At 43.1% G+C, this 23,963-nt stretch overlaps 1 protein-coding gene across 1 annotated transcript in view; it reads right to left on the bottom strand.

Annotated features, from left to right (window-relative positions):
* GALNTL6 (polypeptide N-acetylgalactosaminyltransferase like 6) overlaps positions 1 to 23,963 on the bottom strand; it is a 1,496,983-nt gene that overhangs the window by 91,460 nt on the left and 1,381,560 nt on the right. Inside the window, exon 8 of the mRNA XM_027548944.1 lies at positions 8,453 to 8,560. Within this exon, the coding sequence (XP_027404745.1) occupies positions 8,453 to 8,560 (108 nt within the window). The remainder of the gene's footprint in view (positions 1 to 8,452; positions 8,561 to 23,963) is intronic.

The following is a 23,963-nucleotide window of genomic DNA, read 5'->3' as shown; positions in this document are numbered from 1 at the left end:
CTGGATGTCCCCAGGGATGTGGCACCAGGAGAAAGTCACCCCAGGAAACACATCAGAAAGTCACTCACAGCTGACAAAAGCAAGACAGCTCTGTCCACCACACAAACGAAGCACAATAACCACAGGAAATATTCACACCTCACTGAATCCTGCTAAGAAACCCTAAGTAAATATATAAAGCCAAAATATCTGTAATATCCGTGTGGATCACAGTGTAGCCTATAGGATCATTAAATGGATAATTTGTTATTATAGAACATATATCACTATATATTTAATAGATGAAATTATGCTAAATATTACTTAGGAGACCTACTTTCTCTTCTGTTAAATCATAATGCCAGCCATACTGTTGTAAACCCTATACAAATGTTTATCCGTAAGTAAATGATGTAAGACACCAATTTCATTCCATTGTGAGTCTGATGGTTTTACTTAACCCTTCTGATGTTGGGATTGTCACATACAGGGTGTAGGACTGCGTGGATTTCCTATCCCTGTTGGGGCTGCTAGTTATGAAAAATGAAGGTTTGTGCTCATCCAGTTCATCGTTTATACTTCCAGGGCCTAGCACAGTGCCCTACTTGACAAGTTGTTTTTTTTTTTAATGAAAATTTCTTTGTTTTTTTTTAATGAAAATTTATTGGTGAAGAAAATCTGGCAAATATATGTATATATATATTTCGGTGGACTCTGAGAATTGTGGTCTGAAAGTCTGTGCACATCTCCCAGGTCTGGTTCTCCCTGAGCAGTGGTTGCTTGTAAGCCAGCTTGTCTAAATCCAGCCTCAGACCCGTCCCTTTCTTTGGCCCTGGTGTCCGTGTGGGTATCATCATTCCTTCGTCTCGCCCCTGTGTCTGTTTTTGCACAGTGTGGTAAAGCCATGAAAATCTCTTAGGAAGTTTTCTTTAGAGATGCTTCTTGCATTCAAAACACTACCTTCTTTAGTCTTTCTCTCCTTTAATATTGACCTGCTGGTTGATCTCTCCATTTTACCCCTTCTCTTTTTATCCAGGCACTTCCTGTTCAGAAATCGAGAGTGCCTCCCTGCAGTCTGTAGGGAGAAGGCACACGCCTTGGTCTGCGTTCTAGGGGACCCTGCACCTGGTTTAACTGCAGCAGCTCAGTTGTTCGTCACTCTCCGCGTACCTGGCCCTCTGCACCTGCAGAGCCTGCCCACGACTCCCGGCCGTTCCTGTTTGCTGTGAGCCCTGGACAGACAGTCCCCGCTCTGCTCACTGGACGTTTAACCTCTGTCCCCTTTAATGTGAGTTACATTCTCAAGCGTCATAGGTCATGCCGCACAATAAATTATTATGGGGATTTGACTTCGGCTTCACAGTTCTTATCCTGAAATTTGGACAATGGTGGCCTTAAAATGCAAGATGAAATTTAAAAAGGAAAAATTATCTATCTTATGGTTGATGGTAAAACACAAACAGATATAGAACCCCAATTTGGGCATCCCTTAGACACTTAGAGTGAGAGCTGCTGACTTAAAAAATAGTCACAACCTGAAAGTTGAGACTTATGTTTTATTCTGTGGAAATTTCTAGGACTTAAGCCCAAGAGGCAGCATCTCAAGTAACCCTGAGAGAACTGCTCCAAGGACGTGGCAAGGGGGAGACTCAGAATATATAGGAGTTTTGCAACAAAGGGCAGGTAGTCTGAATATCAAGAGATAATTAAAGAAACCCAGATGTCTTAAGGAATTTAGCGCTTTGCTGTATATGGGATGATGCACGAGTCTGGGCTCACTGCAATCTGTCCTTTCATATGCACCTCACATCTGGGGCCAGCGCACTGTGATTTGCACATCCTGAGTGCCTCGGTGCTCCCTGTCGGGAGTGGCAGCAGCCTGGCAGCTGTTGATGGCAGGTATTTTTCTCCTTCCTGAGTTCCCTGGAGGGCTGGGATCACTGATGAGTGTGACATCCTTGTTTATAGATACGGCAAGAAGTATTCCAGTTCTCAGGGTTGGCGTCAACTTTGTCTCCCACATGGCCATGTGAACCTCTGGGACCCCCACCCACAGGTGCAGAGCTGCCTGCTCTGCAAGGGGCCCCTTGGGGACGTGCCCTGGCCATGTGCTCTGTGGGGACCACACTGTGCTTGCATCAGCTGGCATGTTTAGCTGTGGAATGGTGGGTCTGCTACTATCATGTTGCCTGCCCCAAGTCCAAGGGCGTGATAGCCCCAAACACACCGTCACACTGAGGCTCTTGTAATGGTTTCTGCAGAGCATGTGGCTCATGTCACAGCCTGTCACGGGGGAGGGTCTTCTCGGAGGGTGACCACCCTCTGCCACTCAGTCACTTGGCTGTGCCATCCAGCTGCTCTTGCCTCCATGTGTAGGACAGTCGGTGCCATCCCAAGGAGGGGATGCCTGTCACCTTGGCCCTGGGGACACTCGGATCCCCCTGCAGCACTAGGGGTGGGCAGCCCTTCCCTCAGGGACTGGCTGTTTGTTCCTGGTGAGATGGTGCTACAACTGTGCTTGGCGTACTGACCCTCGACCCTGAGCCAGGGCGGGAGAACATCTGGTTACCAGATGAAGCGGCATTGTAGGGTGTGATGTCCCAGCTTTTTGCTTTGTGTGGGAACTGACATAGGCAGGTTCTAATTTTTAATTTTGCCAAATAAGGGCATTAATGAAAATCTACTCATCTCATATTCTGTCATAAGAGGAAAAAAAAAGCCTAAAATTACTGCATGAGATGTTATTAAATGGAATAGATTTAGCTTTGTGATTCTTACTTTCCTCCGTTCACTGAGACTGGGTGAGAACTGGTCCAGGAACGGGTGCCCTGGTCCTAAGTTTGGGAACCATGATTCTGTGACCCATGTTCATTTAGTGGAGTTTTAGGTCCTCTTTTAGTTTGGTAACTAGGGCACCCTCTCCGCCTCCTCCTTCCCCTACCATACATGTCTTTGCAACACCTTCAAACTACTGGCTGTGATGGCTTGTCCTCTAATTATTTCCTGTGTGGATATCTTGTCCCTTCCGGCCGAACTGTGATGCTAGGTAAACAGAAGGCACTGAATAGCTAATCATTCGAATTTATTTCTGTAACATATGCTGGTCTGCTGTTTGGAGGACTGCAGGCTACTGATGTGTGTTGTGGGTCTGTGTGTGTGTGTTTGGAAGTCAGCTGGAGTCCTCTATACGCATAGGAACATAAATGAAGGATGCACATTTTTGAAGAATGAGGGGCTTCTCAGGTGGCACTAGTGGTAAAGAACCCACCCGCCAATGCTCGAGGTGGGAGAGACGTGGGTTCAATCCCTGAGTCGGAAGTATGCCCTGGGAGGAGGACATGGCTACCCGCTCACTATTCTTGCCTGGAGAATCCCATGGACAGAGCAGCCTGGAGAGTTGCAAAGAGTCAGACACGACTGAAGCGACTTAGCACGAAGCACAAAAGCTCTGCCATAAGAAAACAAGCCCGTGGAGCTTTCTCCATCTTTCTCTCTGTTTCCTGCAAAGCTGGAAGGATGGACTCCCTGTTTCGTGGGTGTGGCCCTACATGTGAGCCTCTTCAACCTCCCCTCATTTTTGATGATTTAATGATTCTGCAGGGTGTAGCCAGTAGCTGAGATTCTTCCGCAAAATATCAGAATTGTTTTTCATTTTAATGTTTTTTATTTTTAAAACATCATAAAATATTTCTCAGAGTGACAGCTGAGCTTCAATATTTATGACTTTCTGATTGCTCTAGCAGTTTAGAAAAAAAATTTAAAAATGAGCCCTCAAGTAAAATTTAAGTGGAAAAGATTAAAATTCAGAATTATGGACTTTTAAATATTTGAATAAACACTCTTGGCTGGGAAATTTTATGTGCCAGTCCTGGTTTCCTTACACTTGACAGTCCTTGAAAAAGGACTGAAATTCTTTCTTGAAAATATATAGACCGTGTTATTTTTGGAAGATAAACTTTTCTGTGTCAGCACAACTCCCCGTACCTCCAAAACTGTCCGCCTGCCCACCCCCAGCTTCTAGACTTCTACTTTTGGCTAAAAACCAAGCACAGGTGGGGAGCACGTGAGTGGGTGAGATGGGTAAGCGACAGAACATCATTATCTTTGGGGTGTTTTAAACTGACACCCACACGGCTGACTTATCGGTATGTGCTCAACACTGTTCAGTCACTTCCATTTTGGGACATTCTCATTGTTTTCCCGAATGAGTTTTCAGGTTCAAATGTATTAAGTCTTAAGACTAAATTAGATTCTCTTTCCTTACCCCAAATGCAGCTGTTTAATTGCTTTGTGATTTTGTGATTGGTTTCTCTTCTTCAAATAATATGTTTCTCTAATGATTTAATAGATTATGTTATTCATGCCTGATTAATCTTTTCGGAGGGAAGAATAACCTGTCTCCCTCCCTTCATGGTGTATGTAGTGTAACTTTATTACTATCGATTCAAGCTGCCATAAGAGAGGTTATGGATATGCCTGAGAAAATAGATACCATTGAGACAAATAATCTCAGAAGGGGAATAAGGCAGGATCCTCCCTCCCCAAAAGAGACTCACTATAAATGAGAATTTTATTAAACTTCATTAAAATGCTTACATCTTAATAAGACCTGAGACCTGTGGCATTTTATTGTCTTAGTTTTTTTCTCTTTCATTCATTCTTTCAACACATCTTCTGAGTGACACTGACCCTTGTCCTAGGTGCTGGGAGAATAGTAGCAAATAACTCCAAGAAAAGTTCTGGCTTTGTGAATTCTATGAACTTTTTTTTTTTTTTTTAAATAAAAAGCTTACTGTGTGAGCTTACTGAAGTTTATATAAAAGACTTGATTATATATTGCAGCCTTATTATTAAAGAAGCCAACGTGACTCATCTGAGATTAGATTCTTAGGGGAGCATAGTGCAAAGGGTGGTGGTAAAAGACCCCTTTTCTAGACCTGGGGTCCGAGCGGTGGTGGGTATACATCGTGGAGCCTGAAAGTGACCAAGGGGCGAAGAGAAGGGACATGGGAAACAGGAAATGTCAGTGTTGTTTACAGTAGGTATTGTGACCACATTCTCCCAAACATTCTAAACAGCAGAGGAGAAAATCATCCTTGTGTTTGATCCAAGAAAAAGGTTTTACTCAAAACAGTATCTAAAAAAAATGTTGGACTTGGCCAATTTTGGGATTTTGCAGATGAGGCAAAACCTTAGGCAGAGCTGACCTTGTGTGCATGCATGCTACAGTTCTGAATGAGAAGAAGGCAGAGTTGGGGAATACCTCTCTCATCTCCCATTTACCCTTTTCTGCCTCTGACTTACTTATCCTTACCCTCAGCCCCCATGGCAGGGTTTAGACCTGGGATTCTCAGGGGCTTCCCTTGTAGCTCAGTAGGTAAAGAATCTGCCTGCAGTGCAGAAAACCTGGGTTCGATCCCTGGGGTGGGAAGATCCCCTGGAGAAGGAAATGGCAACCCACTCCAGTATCCTTGCTTGGAAAAATCTCAGAGACAGAGGAGCTTGATGGGCTATAGTCCACGGGGTCGCAAAGACTCAGGCATGACTGAGTGACTAACACTTTCTTAAACCCCTACTTAGAAATGAGCCACTCTGCTAAGCTTCAGTTTCCTCATCTAGGAAATAAAAATAATAATACTAGCTTCAGAAGGTGCAAGTGAAGATTAGTTATAACCATACTGGTGCTTTGTACTCAGTCGGGTCCAACTCTTTGTGACTCCATGGACTGTAGACCACCAGGCTCCCCTATCCATGGAATTCTCCACGTAAGAATACTGGAATGGGTTGCCATTCCCTTCTGTAGGGGATCTTCCTGACCCAGGCATTGAACCCAGGTCTCCCACATTACAGGCAGATTCTTTACCATCTGAGTCACCGTTCAGTTCAGTTCAGTCACTCAGTCGTGTCTGACTCTTTGCGAACCCATGAATCACAGCACGCCAGGCCTCCCTGTCCATCACCAACTCCCGAAATTCACTCAAACTCATGTCCATAGAATCAGTGATGCCATCCAGCCATCTCATCCTCTGTCGTCCCCTTCTCCTCCTGCTTCCAATCCCTCCCAGCATCAGGGTCTTTTCCAGTGAGTCAACTCTTTGCATGAGGTGGCCAAAGTATTGGAGTTTCAGCTTCAACATCAGCCCCTCCAATGAACACCCAGGACTGATCTCCTTTAGGATGGACTGGTTGGATCTCCTTGCAGTCCAAGGGACTCTCAGGAGTCTTTTCCAACACCACACTTCAAAAGCATCAATTCTTCGGTGCTCAGCTTTATTCACAGTCCAACTCTCACATCCATACATGACGACAGGAAAAACCATAGCCTTGACTAGATGGACCTTTATTGGCAAAGTAATGTTTCTGCTGTTGAATATGCTATCTAGGTTGGTCATAACTTTCCTTCCAAGGAGTAAGTGTCTTTTAATTTCATGGCTGCAGTCACCATCTGCAGTGATTTTGGAGCCCAAAAAAACAAAGTCTGACACTGTTTCCACTGTTTCCCCATCTATTTCCCATGAAGTGATGGGACCGGATGCCATGATCTTCATTTTCTGAATGTTGAGCTTTAAGCCAACTTTTTCACTCTCCTCTTTCACTTTCATCAAGAGGCTTTTTAGTTCCTCTTCACTTTCTGCCATAAGGGTGGTATCATCTGCAGATTTGAGGTTATTGGTATTTCTCCCAGCAGTCTTGATTCCAGCTTGTGCTTCTTCTAGCCCAGCATTTCTCATGATGTACTCTGCATATAAGTTAAATAAGCAGGATGACAATCTACAGCCTTGACGTATTCCTTTTCCTATTTGGAACCAGTCTGTTGTTCCATGTCCAGTTCTAACTGTTGCTTCCTGATCTGCATATAGGTTTCTCAAGAGGCAGGTCAGGTGGTCTGGTATTGCCATCTCTTTCAGAATTTTCCACAGTTTATTGTGATCCACACAGTCAAAGGCTTTGGCATAGTCAATAAAGCAGAAATAGATGTTTCTGGAACTCTCTTGCTTTTTCCATGATCCAGCAGATGTTGGGAATTTGGTCTCTGGTTCCTCTGCCTTTTCTAAAACCAGCTTGAACATCTGGAAGTGCACGGTTTACGTACTGCTGAAGCCTGGCTTGGAGAATTTTGAGCATTACTTTACTAACGTGTGCTGCTGCTGCTGCTAAGTCTCTTCAGTCATGTCTGACTCTATGCAACCCCAGAGAAGGCAGCCCACCAGGCTCCCCATCCCTGTGATTCTCCAGGCAAGAATACTGGAATGGGTTTCCATTTCCTTCTCCAATGCATGAAAGTGAAAAGTGAAAGTGAAGTCACTCAGTCATGTTGGACTCTTAGTGACCCCATGGACTACAGCCTACCAGGCTCCTCCGTCCATGGGATTTGCCAGGCAAGAGTTCTAGCATGTGAGATGAGTGCAATTGTGTGGTAGTTTGAGCATTCTTTGACATTGCCTTTCTTTGGGATTGGAATGAAAACTGACCTTTTCCAGTTCTGTGGCCACTGCTGAGTTTTCCAAATTTGCTGGCATATTGAGTGCAGCACTTTCACAGCATCATCTTTCAGGATTTGAAAGAGCTCAACTGGAATTCCATCACCTCTACTAGCTTTGTTCGTAGTGAGGCTTTCTAAGCCCCACTTGACTTCCCATTCCAGGATGTCTGGCTCTAGGTGAGTGATCACACCATCATGGTTATCTGGGTTGTGAAGATCTTTTTTGTACAGTTCTTCTGTGTATTCTTGTCACCTTGTCTTAATATCTTCTGCTTCTGTTAGGTCCATACCATTTCTGTCCTTTATCGAGCCCATCTTTGCATGAAATGTTCCCTTGGTATTTCTAATTTTCTTGAACAGATCTCTAGTCTCTGTTGTTTTTCTCTATTTGTTTGCATTGATCAATGAGGAAGGCTTTCTTATGTCTCCTTGCTATTCTTTGGAACTCTGCATTCAGATGCTTATATCTTTCCTTGTCTCCTTTGCTTTTCGCTTCTCTTCTTTTCACAGCTATTTGTAAGACCTCCTCAGATAGCCATTTTGCTTTTTTGCATTTCTTTTCTATGGGGATGGTCTTGATCCCTGTCTCCTGTACAGTGTCATGAACCTCTGTCCATAGTTCATCAGGCACTCTATGTATCAGATCTAGTCCCTTAAATCTATTTCTCACTTCCACTGTATAATCATAAGGGATTTGATTTAAGTCATACCTGAATGGTCTAGTGGTTTTTATAAATATGATGTATGTGAAAGTGCTTTGATACAATTAATAATAAGACAGCATCATAACTACTACTTCCTTAAGGAATGAAAATAAAACTCTGAGAAACACAGGAAGCTCTACATTAAAAGAGTGCCACATGGAATGGCCATGGGGTGGGTTTGTTTGTTGATCAGATGGTGCCTTTAATTAGATCATGTGTGAGGTTTCACATTCTGCCCATGGAAAGCCTTATTAAACCCGACTCATTCTGATCCCCAGTTACTCACTCTCGCCAGGCTGGTCCCAGATGGAACTTTATAAGGGACGTACTTCCTGTAGATATGGCCGACCCTGGAACATGGAACGTCAAACATTTCTCCTCCACACATCCAGACCTACAGAGGGGAAATTGGAAGTGCAATAAAAGAGAAGAGTGCATTTCATACAAAAGGCCCCAAATTATTAGTAAGAGTTACACAAAATCTTAAAATCTCTTAAAGTCTCTGTATCAGTAATTTCTACTTATCAATAGTTAGCCAGGAAAATAAACCCACATTTTCATTTTTTTTATTTATTTTTTAACTGGTGGGAAATTGCTTTGCAATTTTGTGTTGGTTTCTGCCTACAGCAATGCAAATCAGTCATATTATTTATATATATATATATATATATACATATATATATATATCACTTTCCTCCCGAGCCTCCTTCCGTCCCCCCATCCCACCCTTCTAGGTCATCACAGAGCGCCAGGCTGTGCTCTCTGTGTTATTTAGCAACTTCCCACTATTCTATGCATGATAGTGTATATATGTCAATGCTACTTTCTCAATTTGTCCCACCCTCACCTTGTCCTACTGTGTCCACAAGTCCATTCTGTACTAGTTTCATCAGTACCAGTTTTCTAGATTCGGTATATATGTGTTAGTTTTTCTCTTTCTCACTTATTTCACTCTATGCAAGAGACACTAGGTTCATCCACTTCACTACAACTGGCACAGGTTCATCCTTTTATGGCTGAGTGATACTCCATTGTGTATATGTACCACAAGCTATCCATTTACTGTTAATGGACATCTAGGTTGCTCCATGTCCTTGTGATTGTAAATATAGCTGCAGTGAATATTGGGGTACCTGTATCTTTTAGAATTGTGGGTTTCTCAGGGCATATGCCCAGTGGTGGGATTGCTGGGTCATTTGGTATTTTTATTCCTAGTTTTTAAGGAATCTCCATACTGTTCTCCATAGTGGCTGTATCAGTTTACATTCCCACCAACAGTGCAGGTGGGTTCCTTTTCTCCACATCCTCTCCAGCATTTATTGTTTGTAGATATTTTGATGATGGCCATCCTGATGGGTGTGAGGTGATAGATACCTCATTACAGTTTTGATTTGCAGTTCTCTAATAATCAGTGATGTTGAGCATCTTTTCATGTGTTTATTGGCCATCTGTATGTCTTCTTTGGAGAAATGTGTGTTTAGGCTTTCTGTTCATTTTTTGATTGGGATATTGAGCTGTATGAGTTGCTTATATATTTTGGAGATTAACCCTTTGTCAGTTGCTTTGTTTGCAATTATTTTCCCCCATTCTAAGGGTTGTCTTTTCATCTTGTTTATAGTTTCCTTTGCTGTGCAAAAGCTTTTATATTTTATTAGGTCCTATTTATTTATTTTTGTTTTTATTTCCATTCATCTAGGAGGTAACCCCACATTTTTAAAAGCTCAGATTCATAAAAGTATACAACCAAAATATTAGTTCACTAAATCCAATTTCCATAGACATGTTGACATTTTGAAAAGTTGTAGTAGAATTTTATTACAGCTATTGCATTACATTGGGGTTTAATGGTTAGATGTCTTATTTATATAGATATTTGTTTTGACAATCTTGTGGAATAATTTGAGGAAATAACATTGGAATTTAAGTGTCAATTAAAAATTTAAAGTGTAAACATGAAATTTCTAACACTGGTGAATGAATTAAAGAATATAAGCATATCCATACTTTACATCTAGATTCTGAAACTTTCAGTAGAGCTTACTTAAAAAATCCGAGTTGTGTTCTAATTTCTCCCCACCCCTGATCTTTTCTTAGGTACAGAAAATAATTGGTTAGCAATGTGAACTCAAGACATGGAAAACTCAGGATATCTGTTAAGATGCTGTACTTAAATTTAGTAACAAAAATTAATTGGTTGTATTTTACCATGACTACCCACTTGAACCATTAATCATGGTTTTATATAACAGGCTGCTACTGCTGCTAAGTCGCTTCAGTCTGTCTGACTCTGTGTGACCCCATAGACGGCAGGCTACCAGGCTCCTCCGTCCATGGGATTTTCCAGGCAAGAGTACTGGAGTGGGTTGCCATTGCCTTCTCCTGTAACTGCATAGTGATACACTAATTCAAACTTATTGCTATGGGGGAAAAACACCATTTAATGAGACATGAAGACAAAGCACAAACCCGACTAAGGGAACACACGCTGTGGACCACAGCATGGCTATGACCAGAGCAAGTGGGGGGACGGGGGAGGGGAGACGGATGGGTAAACTACAGCCTCGGGGGCGGGGGACGGGTGGGAAGCTGGGGTCTGGATTGATGACGACTAAGCATGGGGTCGCACAGAGTCGGACACGACTGATGCGACTTAGCAGCAGCAGCAGCAGCAAGCAGACAACAGGATGAGACAGGAAATCAAAACCCATGATGTAACAGGCTACTTACTATAAAATAACTAATAAATGCAGGCTTCATATATACTAGATTTTTAAACTGTTTTCATTGCAAGAAAACAATTTAAAAGAGAGTTAGATAATGTAAGTTTTTTTACATTTATTTTTAATTGGAGGATAGTTATAATATTGTGTCAGTTTCTGTCAAATATCAACATGAATCAGCCACAGGTACACACATGTCCCTCCTTCTTGGACCTCCTACCCCCTCCCACCCCTCTAGGTTACCACAGAGCACTGGGTTGACCTGCCAGTGTCATACAGCAAATTCCCACTGGCTATCGGTTTTGCATATGGTAGTGTATATGTTTCAATGCTATTCTCTCTATCCGTCTCACCCACTGTGTCTGGGAGACAGGTCTAGGGACAGGTCTTTGTTTTTCCCCTTTTCATGTTTAATCTTATATTGCTTCAGCCTCTTGGGATCTTTCCAGATGCCTGTACTATATAGTTTAGAAGGTTCACTGACCCTGCCAGCTTTCCATAATCTGTGCAGAGTTCTGATGTCTTGATCCAGAACCAAGTTGAAATTGATACCATGGGTAATCCTGAATGCATTTAGAGTAACTGAGTATTATTTTAATAATCCACTTGCCTTCCCCTTGGGGTTCCATCAGCATTTGTCCACCAGTCTTACTTAGAGTGTCATTCCTCTTAGTGAAAGAAGCTGGGACTGTTGACTGAAAAAATACATGCAACCTAAAAATTGAGATTTATGTTTTATTCGGTGGGAATTTTTAGGACTTCAAGGCTGGAAGACAGCATCTCCCAAGAAAAGATGAGAAAGACAACCCTGAGAGAACTGCTCTGAAGAAGCGAGGGGAGCATTCAAGGTTATACAGAAATTTTATAACAAAGGACAGGTGGTCTGAACATCAAAAGTATTTTTGGGAGTTAGAGAAAACCAGATATCTCAAGTTAAGAAATTTAGTGCTTTTTTATGTGTGGGAAGATGCAAGAGTCTGGGTTCACTGAAGTCATTCCTTTCACATGCACCTCAACTGTCTGGGGCCAGTGTGTCCCGTATTTTCACACCTGAGTTCCTCAGTGTTCACCGTGGGGAGTGGCTGCAGTCTGATCGGTGCCAGATCATGGGTATTCTTTTCCTTCTTGAGTGCTCTTGGGGCTCAGAAATTCTCATTTGGAGGGCTGGAATTGATGGTGACTGTGACATGCTTGTTTACTGATAATGGCAGGATATACTTCATTCTCAGAACCACATGTGAGACATAAACATTTCTCTTTCCCTCTTCCAATATTTCACTTTAACAGACATTGTGTATCTGTGTCAGCGTTCTCCAGAGAAACAGAAGCAACAGGGAATGCATAGAGGGAGACACTTATTGAAAGGAAGTGGCTCATGAAATTGAGGAGGCTTGGGGAATTCATCTGCAAGGTAGACCAGCAGGCTAAAGATGCAGGAAGCGCTGCAATTCAAGTCCAAAGGCAGGAAGTCTGCAGGCGGAATCCCCTCCTGCTTGAGAATGGTCAGTCTTTGTTCTACTGGGGCCTTTCAGTGACTGGATAAGCCCCCCCACCCCCTACTATGGACAGAAACTGCTTTTCTCAAAATCCACCAGTGTTCCTCCATCCATGGGATTTTCTAGGCAGGAGTACTGGAGTGGATTGCCATTTCTTTCTCCAGGGAATCTTCCCGACCCAGGGATTGAACACAGGTCTCCCGCATTGTAGACAGACGCTTTACCATCTGAGCCACCAGGGAAGTCCATTTAAATGTTAATCTCATTCAAAAGACATCCTCTTGGAAGCATCCAGAATAATATCTGGACACTCTCGGGCAGACTTTGACACATGAAACTAACCATTATGCAGCACTACTTACAACAGCTAGAACATGAAAGCATTCTAGATATCGATCAACAGATGAATGGATGAAGAAGTTGTACATTTATACAATACAATGGAATATTACTCAGCCATAAAATGGAATGCATCTGAGTCAGTTCTAATGAGGTGGATGAACCTAGAGCTTATTATACAAAGTGAAGTAAGTCAGAAAGAGGAAATCAAATTTTGTATATTTATACCTGACCTGCCTCTTGAGAAACCTATATGCAGCTCAGGAAGTGGCAGTTAGAACTGGACATGGAACAACAGACTGGTTCCAAATAGGAAAAGGAGTACATCAAGGCTGTATAGTGTCACCCTGCTTATTTAACTTATATGCAGAGTACATCATGAGAAACACTGGGCTGGAAGAAGCACAAGCTGGAATCAAGACTGCCGGGAGAAATATCAATAACCTCAGATATGCAGATGACACCACCCTTATGGCAGAAAGTGAAGAGGAACTAAAAAGCCTCTTGATGAAAGTGAAAGAGGAGAGTGAAAAAGTTGGCTTAAAGCTTAACATTCAGAAAACTAAGATCATGGCATCTGGTCCCATCACTTCATGGGAAATAGATGGGGAAACAGTGGATTCTGGTCCCATCACTTCATGGGAAATAGATGGGGAAACAGTGGAAACAGTGTCAGACTTTGTTTTTTGGGGCTCCAAAATCACTGCAGATGGTGATTGCAGCCATGAAATTAAAAGATGTTTGCTCCTTGGAAGAAAATTTATGACCAACCTAGATAGTATTTTCAAAAGCAGAGACATTACTTTGCCAACAAAGGTCCATCTGGTCAAGGCTATGGTTTTTCCTGTGGTCATGTATGGATGTGAGAGTTGCACTGTGAAGAAAGCTGAGCACCGAAGAACTGATGGTTTTGAACTGTGGTGTTGGAGAAGACTCTTGAGAGTCCCTTGGACTGCAAGGAGATTCAACCAGTCCTTCCTAAAGGAGATCAGTCCTGGGTGTTCATTGGAAGGACTGATGCTAAAGCTGAAACTCCAATACTTTGGTCACCTCATGTGAAGAGTTGACTCATTGGAAAAGACTCTGATGCTGGGAGAGATTGGGGGCAGGAGGAGAAGGGGATGACAGAGGATGAGATGGCTGGATGGCATCACCAACTCGATGGACGTGAGTTTGAGTGAATTCCGGGAGTTGGTGATGGACAGGGAGGCCTGGCGTGCTGCGATTCATGGGGTTGCAAAGAGTCAGACATGATTGAGTGACTGAACTGATGCCTCTATAGAATCTAGAAAGGTGGTACTGATGAATCTGAGCAGCAATGGAGATGCAGACATAGAGAACAGACTTGTGGACACAGTCAATGACACTTCGTAGATAAATGTGTAACTCTGGGTGGACAGTTGATCTAGCTGATATTTTATGAGTGGATTAACAAGACCTTTGCATCATTGTGCTCTTTTTCACTTAATGCCCACAACTCCATGACCAGCTTTACTATTTCCCCAATTATATAGGTGGAAACATGGCAGTCTAGAGGCTCCCTTGTCCAGAGCCACATAATGGGACACATTCAGAACAGAGATATGAGGCTTCATGGTCTAACTTAAAGGTGGCCCAGTGGTATAGAATCTGGCTGCCAAGCAGGAGATGCAAGTTCGATCCCTGGGTTGGGAAGATTCCCTGGAGTAGGAAATGGCAACCCACTCCAGAATTCTTGCCTAGGAAATGCCATGGACAGAGGATCCTGATAGGGTACAGTCCATGGAGTGGTAAAATGTTGAACACAACTTAGTGACTAAATAACAACAAGTACATACTTTAGGCTTTGCTGATCATGTCATCTTGCAACTACAAAACTTTGCTAGGAAGAACATGCATGTATGCTTAGTCACTTCAGTTGTGTCCTACTCTTTGCAACCCTATGGACTATAGCCCACCAGGCTCCCTGTCCATGGGATTCTCCAAGCAAGAACACTGGAGTGGGTTGACATGCTCTCCTCCATGGGATCTTCTTGACCCAGGGATTGAACTCATGTCTCATGTCTCCCACATTGGCTGGCAGGTTCTTTAGCACTAGCGCCATCTGGGGAGCCCTGCTAAGATGAAACATCTGTATTTCAATAAAACTTTGATGACAAAGATAGGCAGTGGATCATAGTTTGCTGGCCCCAGTTCTGTAAAATACACAGTACTTTCAAACACTGAAATTCAGTGATTGTAAGATAATACATATGGGAGGTTGCACTTTCCCCAGTTTGTTGCCATAATGTCTCCTCTGCCATGTGACCTTGGTAGCCACCACTGAGATGTGGGACTGTGTCCCCTGTCCTTGGATTTGGGTGTGCTTGTGAAGTCTCAGACCCATAGAATATAGCCAGCAGAAATGACCAAGGTCATAAAAGGCAGCAAAGTTTCTTCCTGGCCACTGAGACCTTTGTTTTTGCAGATCTGAGCCGCCAGCTAAGAAATCTGACTCCTTGAGTTGACCCCACTGTAGAAAGTCACACTCAGTCAACAGCCTCAATTGTTTTCACTAATGGCCAACATCAACCGCTGGGCATGTCAATGAAGATTACTTTAAGTCAGGGGTTCCCAGCTTCTGGGATCGAATGCCTGATGGTCTGAGGTGGAGCTGATGTAGTAATAATAGAGGTAAAGTGCACGGTAAATGTCATGTGCTTGAATCATCCAAAACTCCCCTCTCCCCACATCCAGGGAGAAATCGTCTTCCATGAAACTAGTCCCTAATATCAAAAAAGTCGGGAAACACTGTTCTAAATGACTTCAGCCCCTGGCTGTCGAACCACCCCCACCTGCAACCCCAGATATCATGCAGCAGAAATGAGCTCTCTCCTTTGTACCTTTTATGCATTTGGGACAGAGAATCCATGAATTTGACACAATGCCTGTTTTATGCTGTAGGCTCTGGGTGCTTCATTATGCTGTAATAACTTGACTGTAGCCCACCAGGATCCTTGGTCCTTGGGATTCTCCAGACAAGAATACCAGAGTGGGTTGTCATGTTCTTCTCCAGGGGATCTTTCAGACCCAGGGATGGAACCTGCATCTCTTACATTTCCTGTATTGGCAGGCTGGTTCTTTACCACTAATGCCATCTGGGAAGCAGGTGAACTGTAACACATGATGAAAGTTTATGGGTCACCCGCGGATTTTATCTTATCTCACTGTGGGAGACACAGGGAATGACTGGGTGCACTGCCAGGCTATAATTCCTGGTTCCTTTGTTTCAGAAGGGGCTCTATGCCTGTTTCTTGCTAGTGGAATGTAAGAGAAGTGAGTGTGTGTCAGCTCTGAGCCCAAGTCAGTGAGCGTGGACATCCTTTTCCCCCTTCTTTACACTTCTCTTTGTTCCCAGAGCCTGACTAATTGCAGAACATCCAGAGGAGGACTCTAATCCCCTAGAAGGTGGTAGAATCACTAAATGGATGGGGTCTGGGTATCTGGAAACCTGGGTGGATCAGAGCACATGGCTCCCTTCCCAGCTAGGGTCAAAGTGTTGCAGCACCCTGACTGATACTAAGGTCCTAAGATTTGGGGAGTATTACAGCAGTTGGTCCACTCCAGTGACCTTATTTCATTTTGTTCTGTTTTTGGTCTCTTATGACATTTTAAATCAAGTATAAAGGATTTTTAATACAATTTTATAAAAAACTTCATCGAAAAACTGAATCAAATAGCCTGAATGTTTGAGAGATTATTTCCTTTTATTAACTGTGCATTTTAAAGAGAAAATTTGAAAGTAATTGGACAGCAGGTGCAGGGGTGGGAACTGGGAGGGCAGAGAAAGTTGGGGAGTCCTGTGTGTGTAATGAAATGTCAGAGGTAGGCAGGTATCAAGGAAAAGAAGCCTGCCTACCACCCACAGCAGGGAGAGAGAGAGTTGTTGGCACAAGTGCTTAGTTCTCATAATAAGGGATCAAAGTGCTCCTAGCACTTGGTGAGGTGGCCAGTCTCTCCTGCAAGACAAGGGGATGGTGATGAAGGAGGACAAGATGCAGCCAAGCCCTGGGGCAATGCCTCAACTTCTTTGACCTTAAGCTACTTTTTGGTTGATGTGGTTCTTGTAGACTACTCAGCTGGCAGAAGCAGACTAAATACTTCTTTTTAAAAATAATTAATTAATTAAATTTTGGGTCTTCATTGCTGCATGGGCTTTTTCTGTAGTTGTGATGAGCAGGGCTGTTCTCTAGCTGTGGTGCGAAGGCTTCTCACTGCCGAGGCTTCCCTTGTTGGGAAGCACAGGCTCCAGGGCACGTGGGCTTCAGTGGTTGCAGCACCTGGGCTCAGTAGTTGCAGTTCCCGGGCTTTAGAGCACAGGCTCAATAGTTGTGGCAAAAGGGCTTAGTTGCCTTGAGGCACATGGGATCTAGCTCCCTGATCAGGGATGGAACCCCTGTCTCCTGCATTGGCAGGTGGGTTCTTAACCACTGAGCCACCAAGGAAGTCTCAGAAGCAGACTAAATACTTCTCATGAGAGTCTGCCAGAGTAAGGACAGCCACGATTGGAAGTTAAATAAATCATTGTTGCCTTTCTTTCCATGGTAGGGCAAAATAACCTCACAGACACACAAAAAGGAAATTCTAATTCTCTTTGGAGGTCCCCTAATCCACTTTTTAAAGATCTTTCTCTGGATATGTAACAAATTACCACCACCTTAGTGGCTCCCATCAGCACATATTTTTTTATGATCTCATAGTTCTGTGGGTCAGAGGTCATGTAGGCTCTGGGGGGTTCCCTGCTTGGAGTCTCCTGAGATTGAAGTCTGGGTGGTCGCTGGGCTGAGCACTCCTCTGGAGCCTCCAGGGAATAATCTGCCTTTGGGCTCATTGAGTTGTTGGCAGACGCCAGTTCCTGCAGCAGTAGGACAGGGGCCCTGTTTCCTCTGATGCTCAGGGCTGCTCCCAGACCAATCTCAGTTCCTTGTTCCATGAACTCTCCATCTTAGCCATGGCCAAGCTCCCTCACATAGAACCCTTCTCGGACTATAAATCTCTCTGACTTGTTCTCCCTGCTGGGGAAAACGCCACACTTTACAGGGGCTCCTTTGACGAGGCCAGGCCCACCAGGATCATCATCCTAGCTTAGTGTGAACTGATTAGAGATGACATTTGCCAAATCTCTGGTGCCCTGGAATGTAACATACTCGTAGGAGAAACTCAAGGAAGACAGGCACCTCAATATCCTGGCCACCACCATCTCCAATGAGTGCAATTTGTCTTCTAGTGATAACTTACTCCTAATTCTTAAAATTCTTCCCCTCAGAAAATTTTCTTTATAGCTAAGTCAAATTCAGAAAATTTCCAGAGTTTTGAAAAATACTAACATGAGTGTTGGAAAGAAGTACAGAATCCTATACTTTTTTTTTTTCCATGTTGCCACTGTGATCACTTAATTAAAAGTATGAATCTGAGGCTATTGTGCTTTTATTTAAAATCCGTTAGTGGTTTTCTATTGCTGCCAGGGTAGTGTTACAACTCCTGCATAAAAATTCCAAAGGTTCTATTTTCTGGTTTTTGCTTAATTGTCCTTGATGACTCTCTCCTGTTTCCCCCTCTCCCTCCCCTACCTGTTCTATTTTTCATTCTCTGGAAAGGACCTCGTTCCCCTCCTCAGGGCTTGCTGCCATGCACTGTTCTCTTGAAAGAAACTCTCCCCTCCCTGTTTCCTATCTCTTGACTTATGTTGTTGTTTAGTCACTAAGTTGTGTCCAACTCTTTGTGACCGGATGGACTGCAGCCCACCAGGCTCCTCCGTGCATGGGATTTCCTAGGCAAGGATCCTGGGGTGAGTTGCCATTTCCTTCTCCAGGGAATCTTCCTGACCCAGGGATCAAACCCACATCTCCTCATCTCCTGCATTGGCAGGTGGATTTGTTACCACTGAGCCACCTGAGAAGCTCCTGAATATGAATATAGCTGCATAAGTCTTCTGTTGGGGATATACCCAGGGAACTGTCTTTCAAGTGGAGACAGTGCTTATGACAACTGGAAGCAAGTGACTTATTTGTGTGCACATAATAGTTTGCTTAATGTTTAGATAATAACTACTTGCTGAGTAGGATCATCTCCTGTTCAATTATACTCCTGCTTACATAGGGACCCTAAGACTGTCCCCATTTAGTCCTGCCTCTTATGACCTCAGAGCCAACTCATTTCCATTGTAAATACACCAACTCAATTGTCCCTACTCTTAGAGTTCTTTTTTTTTTTTTTTTACCATGGATATCACCATGTACATATTAATTTTTTTCAGTCTTCTTGTAGCATTGTCTGTTTATGTAAAAGGATACCATATCCTGACATGCTAGAGAGGAGTGTTTGGGTAATATTATGGGAACAGAGTTCATCAGGGAACACAACTGTTCTGGCATTTCTCAAACCCTGTATTTGTTCTGAAAGATGTGGTTTACATTTTTAAAAGACATGTCCTGGTGGTATGATATGCTGATATTCCTTTAAAAATTATGGCATTGTCATACTTCAGTACCTAATTCTCAGAGAAAAGTTTTACATTTACAAATAACATGTCTTCTTGTTGATAACATAAATATTTTAAAGCAGTGTTATTTTATCCATGAATGAGCACAGTATGTTGTTTTCATCATGTAGTTCGAATTGACTGAATAATTGAATGCTCGCCTTATTTTTTAATCACTTTTCAATATCAGCGGCAAATTGGAATTTAGACATGAAGAATGTTAAATTGAATGGAATTGCACAATTACAGTGATCACACAGAATATGAAATTAGTTTCAGTAAGAGACTGATAATCAGGAGGATAATAAGGGAGCATTAGCAGGTATAAGATGAAGCGTGATATACTGTAATGAAATGGTGATCTAAACATTAAGAAAAAAATTTGTTAGCACATTCAGTTCTGAAGCCTGCTCTCTCTCTAGTCTTACTTCCCCCTCTTCCCAGCCCCTCTGCACATCCCCTGCCCCCGCCTGCCACTCTTGTAGTTCTGATCTCTTTTCTGTTCCTTCAAAATGCCAGACACCCTCCCATCTTAGGGTGTTTGTCCTGGTTAGTCCCTCCAACTGGAATTCTCTCCCAGAACTCCCCATGGCTAACTCCTCATCTCTTTCAGATCTTCCCTCCAAGTGCTCTGGTCCCAAACACTGTCTCACCCTACACTGTTTAATGAGAGCCCTCATCACCCCGCTCTGCTTCTGCTGCAGCACTCAACACCTTCTAATTCAGCATGTATCTCACTTCTTCACTGTTGTTGTTCAGTCACCAGGTCATGTCCACCTCTTTGCGACCCCATGGACTGCAGCACACCAGGCTTCCCTGTCCTTCACTATCTCCTGGAATTTGCTCAGATTCATGTCCATTGAGTTGGTGATGCCATCTAACAATCTCATCCTCTGTCGCCCCCTTCTCCTCCTGCCCTCAATCTTTCCCAGCATTTGGGGTCTTTTCCAGTGAGTTGGCTCTTTGCCTCAGGTAGCCAAAGTATCACAGCCTCGGCTTCAGCGTCAGTCCTTCCAATGAATATTCAGGATTAATTTCCTTTAGGATTGACTGATTTCATGTCCTTGCAGTCCAAGGGACTCTTAAGAGTCTTCTCCAACACCACAGTTCAGGATGGGGAACACATGTATACCTGTGGCGGATTCATTTTGATAGTTGGCAAAACTAATACAATTTGTAAAGTTAAAAAAAAAAAAAAGAAATGTTCTGAAAAAAAAAAAAAAAAGCATCAGTTCTTCAGCACTCAGCCTTCTATGTGGTCCAGCTCTCACATCCATACATGACTACTGGAAAAACCATAGCTTTGACTATTATGTGGACCTTTGTCGGCAAAGTGATGTTGCTGCTTTTTAATATGCTGTCTGGTTTGATTTTTCTGTCTCTCTCCCTAACAACAGCAAGAATCTTTGTGTCTTTTATTGAGCGATGTATCTTAAGTACTTAGGACACTGCCTGACACGTTGTGATGCTCTGTAAGTATTCGTTGAATGAATACATGAAATACTGGCTTATTGATATAAAGTAAGGTTACTTCCAAACAATTGAGTTATTTAATGATAATCCACCATTTAGCTGCCATTGAAAATATAAGCTGTGGTCTCTAGTATCCTTAAATATAAGTTTCAAGGTGATTGAGAAAGATGCATGCACCCCAGTGTTCATTGTAGCGCTGTTTACAATAGCCAACACGTGGAAACAACCTAAATGTCCATCGACAGGTGAATAGATAAAGAAGATGTGTACAAATGTACAATTGAATATTTGTTTTTGTTGTTGATATTCAGTTGCCAAGTCATGTCCGACTCTTCATGAGCCCATGGACTGCAGCACGCCAGGCTTCCCTATCCCTCACTGTCTCCTGGAGTTTACCCAAGTTTGTGTCCATTGAATCTGTGATGCCATCCAACCATCTCAATCTGTCATCCTCTTCTCCTTTTGCCTTCAGTCTTTCCCAGCATCAGGGTCTTTTCCAATGAATCAGCTCTTTCCTTTTGGTGGTCAAAGTATTGGAGCTTCAGCTTCAGCATCAGTCCTTCCAAAGAGTATTCTCTTCAGAATTGACTGGTTTGATTCCTTGCTTTCCAAGGGACTCTCAAGAGTCTTCACCAGCACCACAGTTTGAAAGCATCAATTCTTCTGCACTCTGTCCCGCTCTCACATCCGGACGTGACTACTGGAGAGATCATAGCCTTGACTGTACGGACCTTTGTTGGCCAAGTGATGTCTTTGCTTTTTAATGCACTGTCTAGGTTTGTTATAGCTTTCATCCCAAGAAGCAATCATCTTCTAAGATCGTGGTTGCAGTCACCATCTGCAGTGATTTTAGAGCCCAAGAAGAGGAAATCTATCATGCTTCCACTTTAGTTCCTTCCAGTGTAGGCTCTTTAGTTCCTCTTGACTCTCTGCCATTAGAGTGGTATCATCTGCATATCTGAGCTTGTTGATATTTCTCCTGGCAGTCTTGTTTTCAGCTTGTAACTCATCCAGCCCGGCATTTCGCATAATATGCTCTGGGTGTAAGTTAAATAAACAGGGTGACAATAAACAGCCTTGTTGTACTCCTTTCTCAATTTTGAACCAGTCAGTTTTCTATATAGGGTTCTAACTGTTGCTTTTTGATCTGCATACAGGTTTCTCAGAAGAAAAGTAAGATGGTCTGGTATTTCCAACTCTTTAAGGGTTTTTCACAGATTGTTATAATCCACACAGTCAAAGACTTTAGTGTAGACAATGAAACAGAGGTAACTAATTTTCTGGAATTCCCTTGCTTTCTCTATGATCCAGTGAATCTTGGCAATTTGATCTCTGGTTCCTTGTCTTTCCTAAACCCAGCTTGAACATCTGGAAGTTCTCGGTTCAAGCTGCTGAAGTCTAGCTTGGAGAATTTTGAGTATAACTTTACTAGCATGGGAGATGAGTGCAATTGTCTAATGGTTTGAACATTGCTTACATGCATGCTAAGTTGCTTCAGTCATGTCCGACTCTGTGCAACCCCATAGACAGCAGCCCACCAGGGTCCTCCATCCACAGGATTCTCCAGGCAAGAATACTGGAGTGGGTTGCCATTTCCTTCTCCAAATTCCTAATAACCAGTGCATAAAATGAAATAAGATGGATACCATAAGTCACCATCAGTTCAATTCAGTTCAGTTCAGTCACTCAGTCATGTCTGACTCCCTGCAACCCCATGAATTGCAGCACACCAGGCCTCCAAGTCCGTCAGCAACTCCCGGAGTTCACCCAAACTCATGTGCATCGAGTCGGTGATGAAATCCAGCCATCTCATCCTCTGTTGTCCCCTTCTCCTCCTGCCCCCAATCCCTCCCAGCATCAGGGTCTTTTCCAATGAGTCAACTCTTTGCATGAGGTGGCCAAAGTATTGGAATTTCAGCCTCAGCATCAGTCCTTCCAGTGAACACCCAGGACTGGTCTCCTTTAGGATGGACTGGTTGGATCTCCTTACAGTCCAAGGGGCTCTCAGGAGTCTTCTCCAACACCACACTTCAAAAGCATCAGTTCTTTGGCTCTCAGCTTTATTCACAGTCCAACTCTCACATCCATACATGACCACTGGAAAAACCATAGCCTTGACTAGACGGAGCTTTGTTGGGAAAGTAATGTCTCTGCTTTTGAACATGCTATCTAGGTTGGTCATAACTTTCCTTCCAAGGAGTAAGTGTCTTTTAATTTCATGGTTGCAGCCACCATCTGCAGTGATTTTGGAACCCCCAAAAAATAAAGTCTGACAGTGAACATTGCTTAGTACTGTCCTTTTTGGGAATTGGGATGAGAATTGACCTTTTTCAGTCCTGTGGCCATTGTTGTGTTTCCCAAATTTGCTAACATACTGAATGCAACACTTCAATAGCATCGTCTTTTAGGATTTTAAGTGTCTCTGCTTGAATTCCGTCACCTTCACTAGCTTCATTGGCTTCCTTCTGCTGCTGCTGCTGCTAAGTTGCTTCAGTCGTGTCCGACTCTGTGTGACCTCATAGACAGCAGCCCACCAGGCTCCCCCATCCCTGGGATACTCCAGGTAAGAACACTGGAGTGGGTTGCCATTTCCTTCTCCAGTGCATGAAAGTGAAAAGTGAAAGTGAAGTCACTCAGTCGTGTCCGACTCTTAGTGACCCCATGGACTGCAGCCCACCAGGCTCCTCCATCCATGGGATTTTCCAGACAAGAGTACTGGAGTGGGGTGCCATTGCCTTCTCCGATTGGCTTCCTCAGGCCCCCTTAACTTCACACTCCAGAATGTCTGGCTCTGGGTGAGTGACTGCACCATCACGGCTCTCTGGGTTGTTAAGATCTTTTTTGTACAGTTCTTCTGTGTATTCTTTTCATCTTTTTTTGATCTCTTCTGGTTCTATTAGATCTTTACCATTTCTGTCCTTTATTGTGCTCATCTTTGGATGAAATGTTCCTTTGATATTTCCAATTTTCTTAAAGATACCTCTAGTCTAACCCATTCTGTTGTTTTCCTCTACTTCTTTGCACTGTTCATTGAATATTGCTAAATCATAAAAAATAATGAATTAATGCAATTTGCATCAACATGGGTAGACCTAGAGATTATCATGCTAAATGAAGTATATCAGACAAAGACAAATGTCATATGATATCACTCATATGTGGAATGTAGTTTTAAAAAAATGATAGAAATGAACTTATTTACAAAACTGAAACAGGCTTACAGATATTGAAAACAAACTTCCCATTACCAAATGGGAAACATGGGGAAGA

This window comes from Bos indicus x Bos taurus, chromosome 8 (assembly GCF_003369695.1).
Source record: "Bos indicus x Bos taurus breed Angus x Brahman F1 hybrid chromosome 8, Bos_hybrid_MaternalHap_v2.0, whole genome shotgun sequence".
In the NCBI taxonomy this organism is placed as follows: Eukaryota; Metazoa; Chordata; class Mammalia; order Artiodactyla; family Bovidae; genus Bos; species Bos indicus x Bos taurus.
The sequence above is the reverse complement of the archived record's forward strand: the minus strand, read 5'-3'. Positions and strand labels throughout refer to the sequence as shown.